The sequence below is a fragment of the Podarcis gaigeae genome (genome assembly GCF_964106915.1).
Source record: "Podarcis gaigeae genome assembly, chromosome: 8".
NCBI lineage: Eukaryota > Metazoa > Chordata > Lepidosauria > Squamata > Lacertidae > Podarcis > Podarcis gaigeae.
In genome coordinates this window covers 48,350,656-48,362,525 of record NC_139684.1, presented here as the reverse complement: position 1 = coordinate 48,362,525, position 11,870 = coordinate 48,350,656, and the positions used below count along the sequence as shown (strand labels likewise).

Genomic DNA, 11,870 nt, shown 5'->3' with positions numbered 1-11,870 from the left:
AAGCTTTAAAATAAGCACAAATTTTAAGCATGATATGCACTGTAATGCATCTGCAAACCCCACAGAGATGGGTTCTAGGACTGCAAAGGACCACCCAAAATATTTGCACGACCAGCAAGATCAAAATTCAAGTGTACCCTAAAGTAGAGATGCCCACAGGATACAATAGAGAAATATAGGATTATAACATAGCTGTGATTGGGCTCCAACATGTTCACTTCCCTCCTGAAACAAAAGGTAAGAATCAAACCAGAATCTTGTTGCAGTTGGGTAATTTGGTTTTTTATTTTGGCATGACTTCACCCAATTTTTGGCATGATGGACCCAAACTAAACTGGAGGCCTTTGAAGAAACTGTTGCCCTATTTGATGGGGATAATTTGGGGTGGAAAATTGGGGCGGGGGTTGCTTAGCCCTCTCCTAAACCATTACTTAATTTTTTTAATCAGCAACAATTAGTAAAAAATGCTACTTAGGCCATTTGGCTTTGAGAACTGGAAAGTGGTAATTCTACGTGTACTGAACGTGTATATGAGGACTAAATCTATTGGCAAAGAGCAGAGTGTGGCTTGGCTAGTTGGAAGTGATCTCATTTTTAAAATTCAGCATTCAATTCACTCTGCCTTCGCTAGTTCATAATTTAATAAAATGCATGTCGTATCACAAACAAAAGGGGTATATTGTTTCCTAGCCTCACTTTCAGGCTGAAGATGCATCAGCCTCTGTTTTCCAAAAAGTGACAGTTAACATCATGATCCGGTGGCTTTGTTCTACTACAGAAAACAAACAAAATAAATAAATAACCAGGGAACTTCTAAGTGTCAGCAGCAAAATGGATAACAGGGATAAAAAAAAGTTGATAATTCATTTATTTGACCTCAAGAGAATGGTTCTGATGGAAGTCTAAGAAAGTAGAGCTGCAGAGGTAACAGCATTTACTGAAATAAATAGAACTCTGAAAAAGACAAACCAATAGCATCTGACAACAGTGAAAAAATATAACACACACTTTCATCTGTTTATTTTTGACATTTGGGGCTGAAACATGGCCGGTTATTCAAGCTGGCAGAGTAATATGTGTCTCTGAAGTAGAGAGAGAAAATCTTCTTCCTCTTATTTTTGAAAGAATCTATGAAAGGCAGAGGCATTTCCCCTGCCCCAAAATTTACCGTAAGTATCCAAACAACTAAAAACCAAGAACATTCATTCATAAATCTATCAGATTTATATTATGATTTATAAGTCTACCTTTCTCCTTGCCATGAAAACACACATTTGTAATTCTTAGTACAAAAATTTCCTTTAGTTAATCATGAATAATAGTTTATATATATAATCTAAGGACTTTGTCACACACATTACACAGTACCGGACTATGGCTAGCTGCGGAAAACCCAATCCTCTCTTTTGAACAACTGTATCTGTAGGACACATGTATATTGAAACCCAGACCAGGACAAACTACTTGTGAGCTGCCTTGTGCTACTCTCTCCAGATAGTAATAATTCTCTCCAGACATCATCATTATTACTGATGATATAAATGATGAGCAGACTTAGAGGCTATGCTCATGAGTGGAAGAACATTGTTGAGGAAAGGACTGCTTCATCCTTTTTCCTCTGGTCACTTTCCTCTGGTGATTTTTACCCACTGACAAGGGGAAAGATACAAAATCTACACCTACTGCATATTTTCTACGTCTTCAAAATCACATGAAGATATCAAAGGCTCTGTTGATGACTCCATTAACCTTCAGCTCAACCATGAAATATTTGTTGGGACTGTTTGTGTACCCATCAATAAGGGAAGTTTCATTGGGGTTATAAATTTTGGAATCATCTTGGTAGACACACAATAATGCCCACTTTTGTATTTGAACAGCATGCAATTAAAATTGTTTTAAGTCAGAGTAGAATTGATGGGGAAAGTGAGAAAGTCAGAAGCAATAAACTTTGCAGCCTTGTGAATATTATTTATACTACCAATGTGTTCCAATGTGGAAGGTGATACACACACTCATCTCTAGCCAGTTGTATATATCCAGTATCACACCCACAATCCTGCACATACTGGCAGACTCTTGAAGCAGCTTTTCACAAAATCCCAGTGGCATATTTAGCATTAATGCATACAAATCTCTCGGCCTCCATAGGATCAATTTCTCTGCAGAGTGCTGACAACTGGAGCTCAGGTCATGTAGTGGCTACCATGAAAAGGGTGTAATGGAAACTTGTCCATAACCTTGTAGCAATTATCTCTTCTATTCTGTATCCTTGCTGACTCTTTATATCCAGCTTTCAGTGAGTCAGTGTGGTGTAGTGGTTAAGAGCGGTAGTCTCGTTATCTGGGGAACCGGGTTCGCGTCTCCGCTCCTCCACATGCAGCTGCTGGGTGACCTTGGGCCAGTCACACTTCTCTGAAGTCTCTCAGCCCCACTCACCTCACAGAGTGTTTGTTGTGGGGGAGGAAGGGAAAGGAGAATGTTAGCCGCTTTGAGACTCCTTCGGGTAGTGATAAAGCGGGATATCAAATCCAAACTCTTCTTCTTCTTCTTCTTCTTCAGTGATAGAGACCCATTTCTTATTTCATCATGAAGTCCAATGGAGGTGACAGTGCTATTTTTCTAGAAAAAGATATGCCAGAACTCACCATGAACTCTTATAATGGCAATAGTGCCCACTTGAGAGCTCAACCTGAGTTCCAGTGAGTTCCACCTGAAAAAATGCCCTGGTGCTTTGCAACATTGATTATGTTCATTGTAATTCACACCTGGAAGACAGCACACCTTCTGGTGACATCCTGACAGGTGAGCTGAGAATTTGCTGAACCCTAGGTTAGAACCCGGAGGGTGAGAGGGAGGGTGTGTCAGAAGGAAAATGAATTTATATTGATTAATATATATTAGTAACTGTATTAATGTAACATTTTAATATGGAACTACATTTTTGAAATATTTTGTTTAAGATGTCTGTTTTTGCTTCAGTTTTCTGAATACTGTTTAGAGATATTTTTAATATATTCAGAGGTATAGAAATTAAGTAATCTAATCTAATGTGAATAGGTATGATATTTTAATTCCTAAAATACAGAGCTAAATATCACACATATTGCACCTAGGATCAATGGAATGGGCATGCATGCAATGTGTTTAAATATTACAGCAGGTTTGTGAGGTAAGGTGGAGAGAGGGGCACACAAACTGATTCCCTAACCATGTGTTCTGTTACTCAGTCATACATTACCAGCATCGTGAATTTATTAACAGAACCTAGCTGTACTCACCCACCAACCCCTCATTTCCACCCTTGCCATCTTCTACCTCAGTCCTTGACAAACTCTCAAGTGTTGTGCTACTCAACTACAGTCAAACCTCCGTTTACGTAAACCTCTGGGATGTGCGCGCGACAAACCCAGAAGTATTTTACCAGGTTTTGCCACACGCACATGCGCAGAAGCGGTCTGCGCATGCGCAGAAGTGGTCCTCAGGTTGCAGAAACCTCGGGATCCAACCGGACCTCTAGAACAGATCCTGTCCACAACCGAAGGTACCATTGTACTGAGAAGTGGTGCCTTAATGTGCTGAATCCCCTCCACCTGTGTGATAGAAGATGCACAATGGATAACCAATACTTCCAACTGCATATGGCACCATGTTATATTCTTGGTTTCATAAGTTTCAAAAGTTAAAAATCTTTATTGAAAGGTGATTTGGCCATATACGTGTTGGATAGACGGTATTTACAGCTGGTATGGAAATATAGCCACTAAACATGGCCCACTGTAAACCAACCACTCAGTCACCTTGAGATGCCAATTTGCTAACAAGAAAGGGAGAAATAAATATGGTAGGAAATAGTATATAACCTATCCAAAATAAGGAGGAATAAAGATTATACATGGAATTTGCCACTATTTCAGAAACATGCAGTGCTGTTAGCCGGACCATATATATTGAAGATAAATATACAAGAGTTTTCTACAGGAACAGCTCTTTGTATACATAAAAAATGACTTATTTTAAATGTGACTGTTATATTTATCTCTTTTCTATGGAATGTTTTTCCAATTAATATAATTCCTCAAGTACTGTATATGCATTTCTGGCACGCACAGAAGAGTTTGCTATATCAATATTGGTATTAACTGCAAATATATATGGTTTCACTAAAATAATGGATGGAATTTGACTATGATCTTTATATTTGTCATCCAACTGCCAAGAAGAGATTGATATGACTAATCTAAAAACTCTAGAAAGCAGAAAAATAAAATGATACACAAATGTCTCCTTCTTACTCTGACAGCCCTCCCCTCCCAAAAAATCCAAAGCAATATGCATACCTGAACTGGAAAGTTTTAAAGTGCATTATGGTTGTGTGTGTTTTGCAATCAATATTTCCACAATAATTGAAATAAGTAATGGACAGGTTAAATCCATATTTATATATTGAACACTGAGTGATCAATTCAGTAATATTTATTCCCTTTTCTTTCATAATTGAATGAAAAGGCCAAACAGGATCAATCATTTCAACATACATAATAAATCATCTTAGATAAGATCACACAACAGTCTTTAGAGGAAGGTAGTGAACTGTTTTCACATCAACAGAATTTGTGAGATTATTTTTCTTTTCTTCTATTTGTTTTATTTTGTTGTATGCATTTTCTGTTTTAAGTTCAAACGTGCTAAACTGAATCCACCTTTTACTTATTTCGGCTTAGTACAAATAAGCTGAGGTTTGTTCAAACACAACACTGAAGGTGATTAGTGAATGTCAGCAGTAAGGAGACACCGAAATGTGATACTGAGTATTACTGTACACGCCAAGAGTAACAGCAGACAAAACCCAGCTAGCAAGCACTCCTTTGTCTCTAGATATTTAAACTCAGGGGCCAGATGGAGGACTGCTGTATGTTGGTGGGTCAATGCAGCTATGAACAATCAGCAAGAGACTCTTAGTTAGTGCCGGGCCATAGCTGTGTGTGATGGGATAATGAGCTGCTTGTGCGTAAAAGCTGAATCCCTCAGAGCTTTGCATAGGTCTCAAAGCTCTGCCTTTACGGGAGCCCTCAAAGCATGACTCCCTCAATCGCTGGCAGAATCCGTCAGTGGACGCTTCCGGAATTTACGCCAACATAAGAGTTCCTTAACGGAAACTCTACGTCTGGATTCTCTGCGTGACAGTTTCCTGCGCGGAGTAGGCGTCCCCAGCGGAGGTCCTGAGCCCTCCCCGCTGTTCTCACTGGAAGCATCTTGGAGCCATCCCTCCGCCTGAGTTTCTGCAGGAACTCTCCCTCTCCCCCTGCTGGTTCCTTCCTCAGCATCTGATGATCTCTTAACCTCCTTGAGCCCTTCCACCACCTGACTCTCCAATGGCAGTTCCCTGACACTGTGAGTGGCTGTACCTGAATTTTTGCTGGGGATGATTCATTCCTATTACAATAATGTATATGCCTTTCCACTAACAAGGTTCAAAGAACAGCAAAACAATAATCAATAATAAACAATTCATTAGGCTTATTATTTGTGTGTGTTGCATTTGTATATTTCACACTGTAATCTGCTTTGTGGAGCAGGCTCATCAAAAATCAGGGTATAATTTTTTTTAAAAAATAAACTTGAAAATTAAAAATCAACTCCTAGAGGCTAAGGTCCCTTCACCCCCACCTATAATATTAGAGGGAGCTTCCCCACAAAAGTTGATGGGCATTACCATTCAAATGGTGTGTGTGCCCTGCATCATGTCATCAATTATGTGGGGTGGGGCTTACCTGGGCCCCCCAATATTTTTTTCAAGTTGTCACCCATGCTTGGATTGCACTATGCACAAACTAAGAGGTATGACCACACATTCCCTGCATCATTTATTTTTAAAAATATGGAACAGTAGTTCAAAATATCTTGTATTTCTATCAGAGTATTGAACAGCTTTAATACCTCTGAAAGAAAATGGGATATATAAACATCTTAAGACATTTAGTGAAAGAACAGAGCAGAAAGAGAACAGAAAAGGGCAAGGAAAATTCATTTTAAAATGTTAATGTTATGTGTGTATTGTGCCTAGCCAAAAAATATAAGTAATGATGAATGAAATATCATAGAATAGACAGTAATTAGTATTTTTCTATCTGGTAATATCAACACTTTTAAAGACTGGTCAAAGTAAGAAAGAAACAGCAGTACTATAAGAGCATTATATAGCTTTGTAGACTTCTTTTTCTTTTTTGGAACATGGAAAATGTTATGACTTTGCTCTAAAAGAAGGGACTTTCAGGTTCAGATTACTTGGACCCTCTTACTGTTTACTCATCATCCTTTTTTCTGTAAAGTCAGAAGAGAGTTCTCGCAATACTTCAAATAAATAAAATATCCAGCTGCACAAACACTATATATTCAGCTAGATTACTTTGGCTTCTTATGGAATATTTGACTTTCCCCAGAATGTAAATGATTAAAGAGAACCCATCATATGAAACTGATTGGGGAAAGGTTTAAAGCGGTATGGCACTTTTACAAAGATGGCATGAACAGAAATAAAGACCAGAGTTAGGTAAAGCAAGCCAGCCATTCCTAAAGGTCAGGAAGAAGTATCAATATCATGGCACAAAGCACACTTTAAGAAACCTTCTACATATTATTGTTCAGATGACCTCCAGCTATACAGACATATGTAAGTTTATGCACCCAAGTGTGTGAAACCATATCATGCCTAAAGGGGCAACCTATTTGGAATTGCTCCTCTGCAAGCTCCAGCTCTTAGGAAATGTAGGAAAATGAAAATTTTTACTGACCATGAATTTTTATGTTGTGATAGGGATGGATGACTTTTCTCATTAGGGTTGTTCCTCCTGCTGGCCATGACAGGCAGGAGTCATCCTGCCCTCCAGGCCAGCTATGCCTTCAGCCTGTGATGACTGGGACTAGATCTACCAAGCTATAAAAAACCACTCTGAAAACGCTCTTTTAAAAAAGTCGTAAAGCTCACAATGGAAAATATCATTGAGTTGTGATTTCAGCTCTACAACGCCATCTGGTGTCACAGTGTTATAACACATTTATAACATTGTAATTTGACCAATTAGGGGCGCGGGTGGCGCTGTGGGTTAAACAACAGAGCCTAGGACTTGCCGATCAGAAGGTCGGCGGTTCGAATCCCCGCCATGGGGTGAGCTCCCGTTGCTTGGTCCCTGCTCCTGCCAGCCTAGCAGTTCAAAAGTACTGCAAAGTGCAAGTATATAAATAGGTACTGCTCCGGCGGGAAGGTAAACGGCATTTCCATGCACTGCTCTGGTTTACCAGAAGCAGCTTAGACATGCTGGCCACATGACCCGGAAGCTGTACGCTGGCTCCCTCGGCCAATAAAGCGAGATGAGCACCGCAACCCCAGAGTCGGTCACGACTGGACCTAATGGTCAGGGGTCCCTTTACCTTTACCTTTAATTTGACCAATGTAGCTAAGTCCCTGGTCTTTTTTACTCTCTGGAAAAATTATTTTCTCTTCAGCTTTTTGTGTATTTGACTGGTTCTCCTGGTTCCTTGCATGTGACTTTTGATTTCTTGAGTATTTGACTAAATATCTTACTTTTGTGAGGACTGAACAACATTGGTAAGATATTATATTTAAGTTACCAAATTACCAATATATAGTGAAAATATTATACACTAAACCAGGGTTGGAAAACCTGTGGCCCTTCAGTAGTTGCAACTTCCATAAGCCCTGACCATTGGCCTTGCAGGCTGGTGATGACAGGAGCTGAAGTCCAAAAGCAAAGGGTAAGAACTGAGGAGGGCAGGTTCCCTACTACTTCACTAACACTTTGAAGTTTAATGCAAGCTCTTCCATACTTGAGATCAGCCTACAAGCTAACTAGAATCAAAATAGTTATACCATTTAGAGCGCATAACTTTAATTACTTCAGTATGAACTGGCATCCTGAACTGCCAAAAAACAGCCTCAAAACCACTTCAGTGGTGCCCACTGTGAACAAGGGATTTCAGGATTTCTGCCTCTATTTGGATTGATCCTGGCTGGGTTTTTTTTAAAAAAAGAAATAACAGTGGTTTAGCCTGCCAGCAGCAGACCCTGTAGGAGGTTTAATAACTGAAACTGCTGTTGCATAAAGCATGATCAAAGATGGTTTGATGACTTGGTCTGTGAGGGAGGATTCAATGTCAAGAGTTTTGTGCTGACACCCAGGCTAAATATGATCCACTGGGGAATTGCTTATGTGCAATTGGCTTTCTCTAGGGTGCAGATCATTTTCTTCCAAGCCAATAATCTCAAGTATTTCTCTGTTCTTGCTCTTCATTGTTCATTTTAAAGTTTAATTAAAGAAGAAGGTGGAGAACAAGCTGGCATTCAGCTAAGGTAAGGTAAGCATATTGGGTGCCATTCATGAATCCACTGCACCATGTGTTCACTACTTAAGTACTGTCAGCTTTAGTAGGTGGTAGGTAAAGTCATAGGTGTGCTAAAAATGAAAAGACTGAAAATAATAAAGCAGGATTTTTAAAAAGTATTGCTTCTTAAATCCTCCTTTAAACTATCATTAACATATCTGAGCAATTCTACTGAATCAGATTTGTTTATGGATGATATAAACAAGGTGCCCATGAAGGTTTCTAGGAATACCACTGGGCAGGCACCCCCAGAATCTGAGCTTTCATTTTAAAAAAGTATTTAGTATCTTTTCAGGACAGTATATCTCACCTTTATCTGACTGATAAAAGGTGTATCCAAATGTGAAATTCACTTGACCAATCCAGCAAGAAATATATATGCTTTAATCTCCTTACCAGCATGGATCTTCTTAGTGGCACTGGGGCATATACATGCAGGCATATTGCTTGAGCATACAATTATTTCACTATACCGATCTAAGGTTAAGAAATTTTTCTGATTATAATTTATAACTACACAGCAGTAGTAGTGTTATATTCCCATCCACTTGGGAAAAAAAAGAACAGCACATCTGTTAAAACTCAAGCACAATGATTGGCTCTGCACCGAAACAGAAAGTGTAACCCAAGCACCTCAGATTTCTAGCTATTTTTAATGCTAAAGAATTTGAAAATTCCGTTCACTGAAACATCTGCTAAGCTCTTGCAGCCTTAAGATTTGATACTTTTCTGCTTCCCTAGGTGCCAACACAAACATTTTGTTTTAAGGCAGAACTGTAGCAAGTATATGAAATCAGCTCCAAATTTTAGATGTTATGAAAGTCAATGAGATGCTATGGAGTTAATCATTCATATATTTCAGAGTTGTTGTTGTTTTGCTTTCAAAAAGATGTCAGCATTTATTTTTCTTCTATCCATCCCATCTTTATAGCATCTCCCAAGCATAATGCTACCTGCAGTTCCACCTCTCTCTTCTCTCACATCTCTGATCCACCACTCAGCAAAGACTCACTTGATATTCACACTGTACACAACATATATGCACAGAATTGCACGACACTGAAAATGCACAACTGTCTATCAAAAAACAATCAAAGCAAGCTAGAAATGCAGACTCCTTTATTCAGAGTTTCATGGTTATGGTAGCCACTGCTGAAGTTAGCAGTTATGAAAGTTGCTGAAATAAGAAAGTTACAGTAGGATTTCTGAAAATCTAGCACACTTAATAATCCAAAGATGTATAAAATGTAGTTCACTTACCATGGATTTAGTGAAAGGGCGAGCCAAGGTAAACAGCAGGGTAAACAGCCACCAGTTGTGATGAATGGATGTGTACATCATATTTCCAGGATGCACTGCATTTGATGTCACCCCATGGGGAGAAAGGCGGCGGTTCAGCTCATTGGATAAAAGAATATTGCACAACTTAGACCGGTTGTAGGCTAGCATAGACCAGTATTCCTTCTTTGATGGAGAAAGTGTGTTGAAGTCAAGTTTTCCTGAGTTGTCTTTAATATCCGTGAACCTTTAAAAATAAACAAATAAACAGTTCATCACCTTGCCAACAAAGGTTAAAGCTATGGTTTTCCCAGTAGTGATGTATGGAAGTGAGAGCTGGACCATAAAGAAGGCTGATTGCCAAAGAATTGATGCTTTTGAATTATGGTGCTAGAGGAGACTTGAGAGTCCCATGGACTGCAAGAAGATCAAACCTCTCCATCCTTAAGGAAATCAGCCCTGAGTGCTCGCTGGAAGGACAGATCCTGAAGCTGAGACTCCAATACTTTGGCCACTTCATGAGAAGAGAAGACTCCTTGGAAAAGACCCTGATAGTGCTCGCTTCGGCAGCACATATACTAAAATTGGAAAAGACCCTGATGTTGGGAAAGATGGAGGGCACAAGGAGAAGGGGACGACAGAGGACGAGATGGTTGGATAATGTTCTCGAAGCTACCAGCATGGGTTGGACCAAACTGCGGGAGGCAGTGGAAGACAGGAGTGCCTGGCATGCCCTGGTCCATGAGGTCACAAAGAGTCAGACACCACTAAACAACTAAACAACAACAACAACAACAGTCTTCCTAAATTCTTCTCTTGGTTAAGAAGGACCTTTGCTCCACAGACATCAGGAGTATAGTGTTATATATAAAGTAAATTGGGTCATTATAAACTAAAAACGTAACTTGCCATCTTCCTTAAAATGGAATGGAAAATGGTTAAGGTCTACAAAATTATGTCCATATCATATGAGGGAGTAGATTTATCCATTCTCTTTCTTTTACTTTCAGCTCTCCACCACCACTGGAATGACCATCCATATGATATTTGACTGTTGCTAAACTCACATAGCTCTGTAAGACATGCCAATTCACCCTGGCTTCCTGAATTAATACAATTGCTTTTTTTTTTACTTAAACACATTTGGATAAAGAAAAAATGAATGTCTCTATTTAAACCTGCAGAGAGGACCTGTTTTATTGTGTAATCCATACTGGTTTTAGGCAAAGTAATTAAACAAGCAAATAAACAAGCAAGCAAATTAAATAAACAAAGCACACATGGGAAGGATGCAGGTATCTAAAACAAGATTTGCTAACTGTGTGTTACTGAGCCTTAATAAGCCAAATAAAAGCATTAAAGGCTGAATTCATATGACTATTCCTCAAACATTTCACCAAGGGGTGGGTGTTTTTGTTTTCAAAAGACACTGTGACAAGACCCACCTACTGCTGGATCTTATGAACATCAGAACATATATCTGGTTCTGAAGGAGAGCACATTCTAGGCATACAAAATATTTATTGATCAACTGATGTCTATAGCAAGGTGAGGATAGTGGCAACTGGGAAACCATTTTTTTTTTTAAAAAAAACACACCTGAAAAGGTAACCAGATATGTAGAAACACATTTGATTGCCCAAATTGGCAAGGTCTAGGTACCTTGATTTCTAGACTTACCAAGACCAATAATGGAACACTGGAATGTGTTCTACAACACAAGAATTAGCAGAGTGCTCCTTGGCATTTTGTAATAAGAAAGGATTCCAAGCAGATTCTTGTCTCTCTCTCCTGCTTCCCCTGCCCATGATTCAGTCTACATATTTGCATTATGCCTTTGATAGCAACAGGAACCATGTGCATCTCCCCTGTCAGTTCACACTCTCAGTATCAGATTATTATAATTATTATATTCATGTAGGTTAGTTTTTTTAAAAAAAAGTTCAGCATGGCTGCTAGACCACTTTTTAAAAATACAAAAACCAGAAATAGCAGCTAATTTGTTAGGCAGTGTGGGAGAGGTTGGCAAAGGTGGATCCAGGTTCCTCCTTAAAAGGTTCAGCACTTTGACTGCATGGTGGGATTCTGGAGCTTAGAGGTTGTGTTGGCACAGCACCCATCATTTATTTGATGGGAAGTCTCCCTGATGGAGTCATGGGCCATTCTTTTTAACTAAAGGCAGTAAAGCC

General features: G+C 39.2%; 1 protein-coding gene and 1 long non-coding RNA gene across 3 annotated transcripts in view; one reads left to right on the top strand and one right to left on the bottom strand.

Annotated features, from left to right (window-relative positions):
* WWOX (WW domain containing oxidoreductase) overlaps positions 1-11,870 on the bottom strand; it is a 566,085-nt gene that overhangs the window by 417,966 nt on the left and 136,249 nt on the right. Inside the window, exons 8-9 of one of the 2 annotated variants that reach the window (XR_014567358.1) lie at positions 5,394-9,928; positions 4,626-4,979 (exon numbers count right to left, since the gene is read on the bottom strand). Coding sequence is in view for 1 of the 2 variants with exons in the window: in XM_083752075.1 (XP_083608201.1) it covers positions 9,664-9,928 (265 nt within the window). In the remaining variant the exon portion in view is untranslated. Of the gene's footprint in view, positions 1-4,625; positions 4,980-5,393; positions 9,929-11,870 lie in introns of those variants that run through there. The other variant, XM_083752075.1, reaches the window with a different exon arrangement.
* On the top strand, positions 49-3,595 carry LOC310850564. Its single transcript, XR_014567369.1, has 2 exons — positions 49-2,299; positions 2,563-3,595. It is a non-coding gene; the product is annotated as an uncharacterized lncRNA (long non-coding RNA).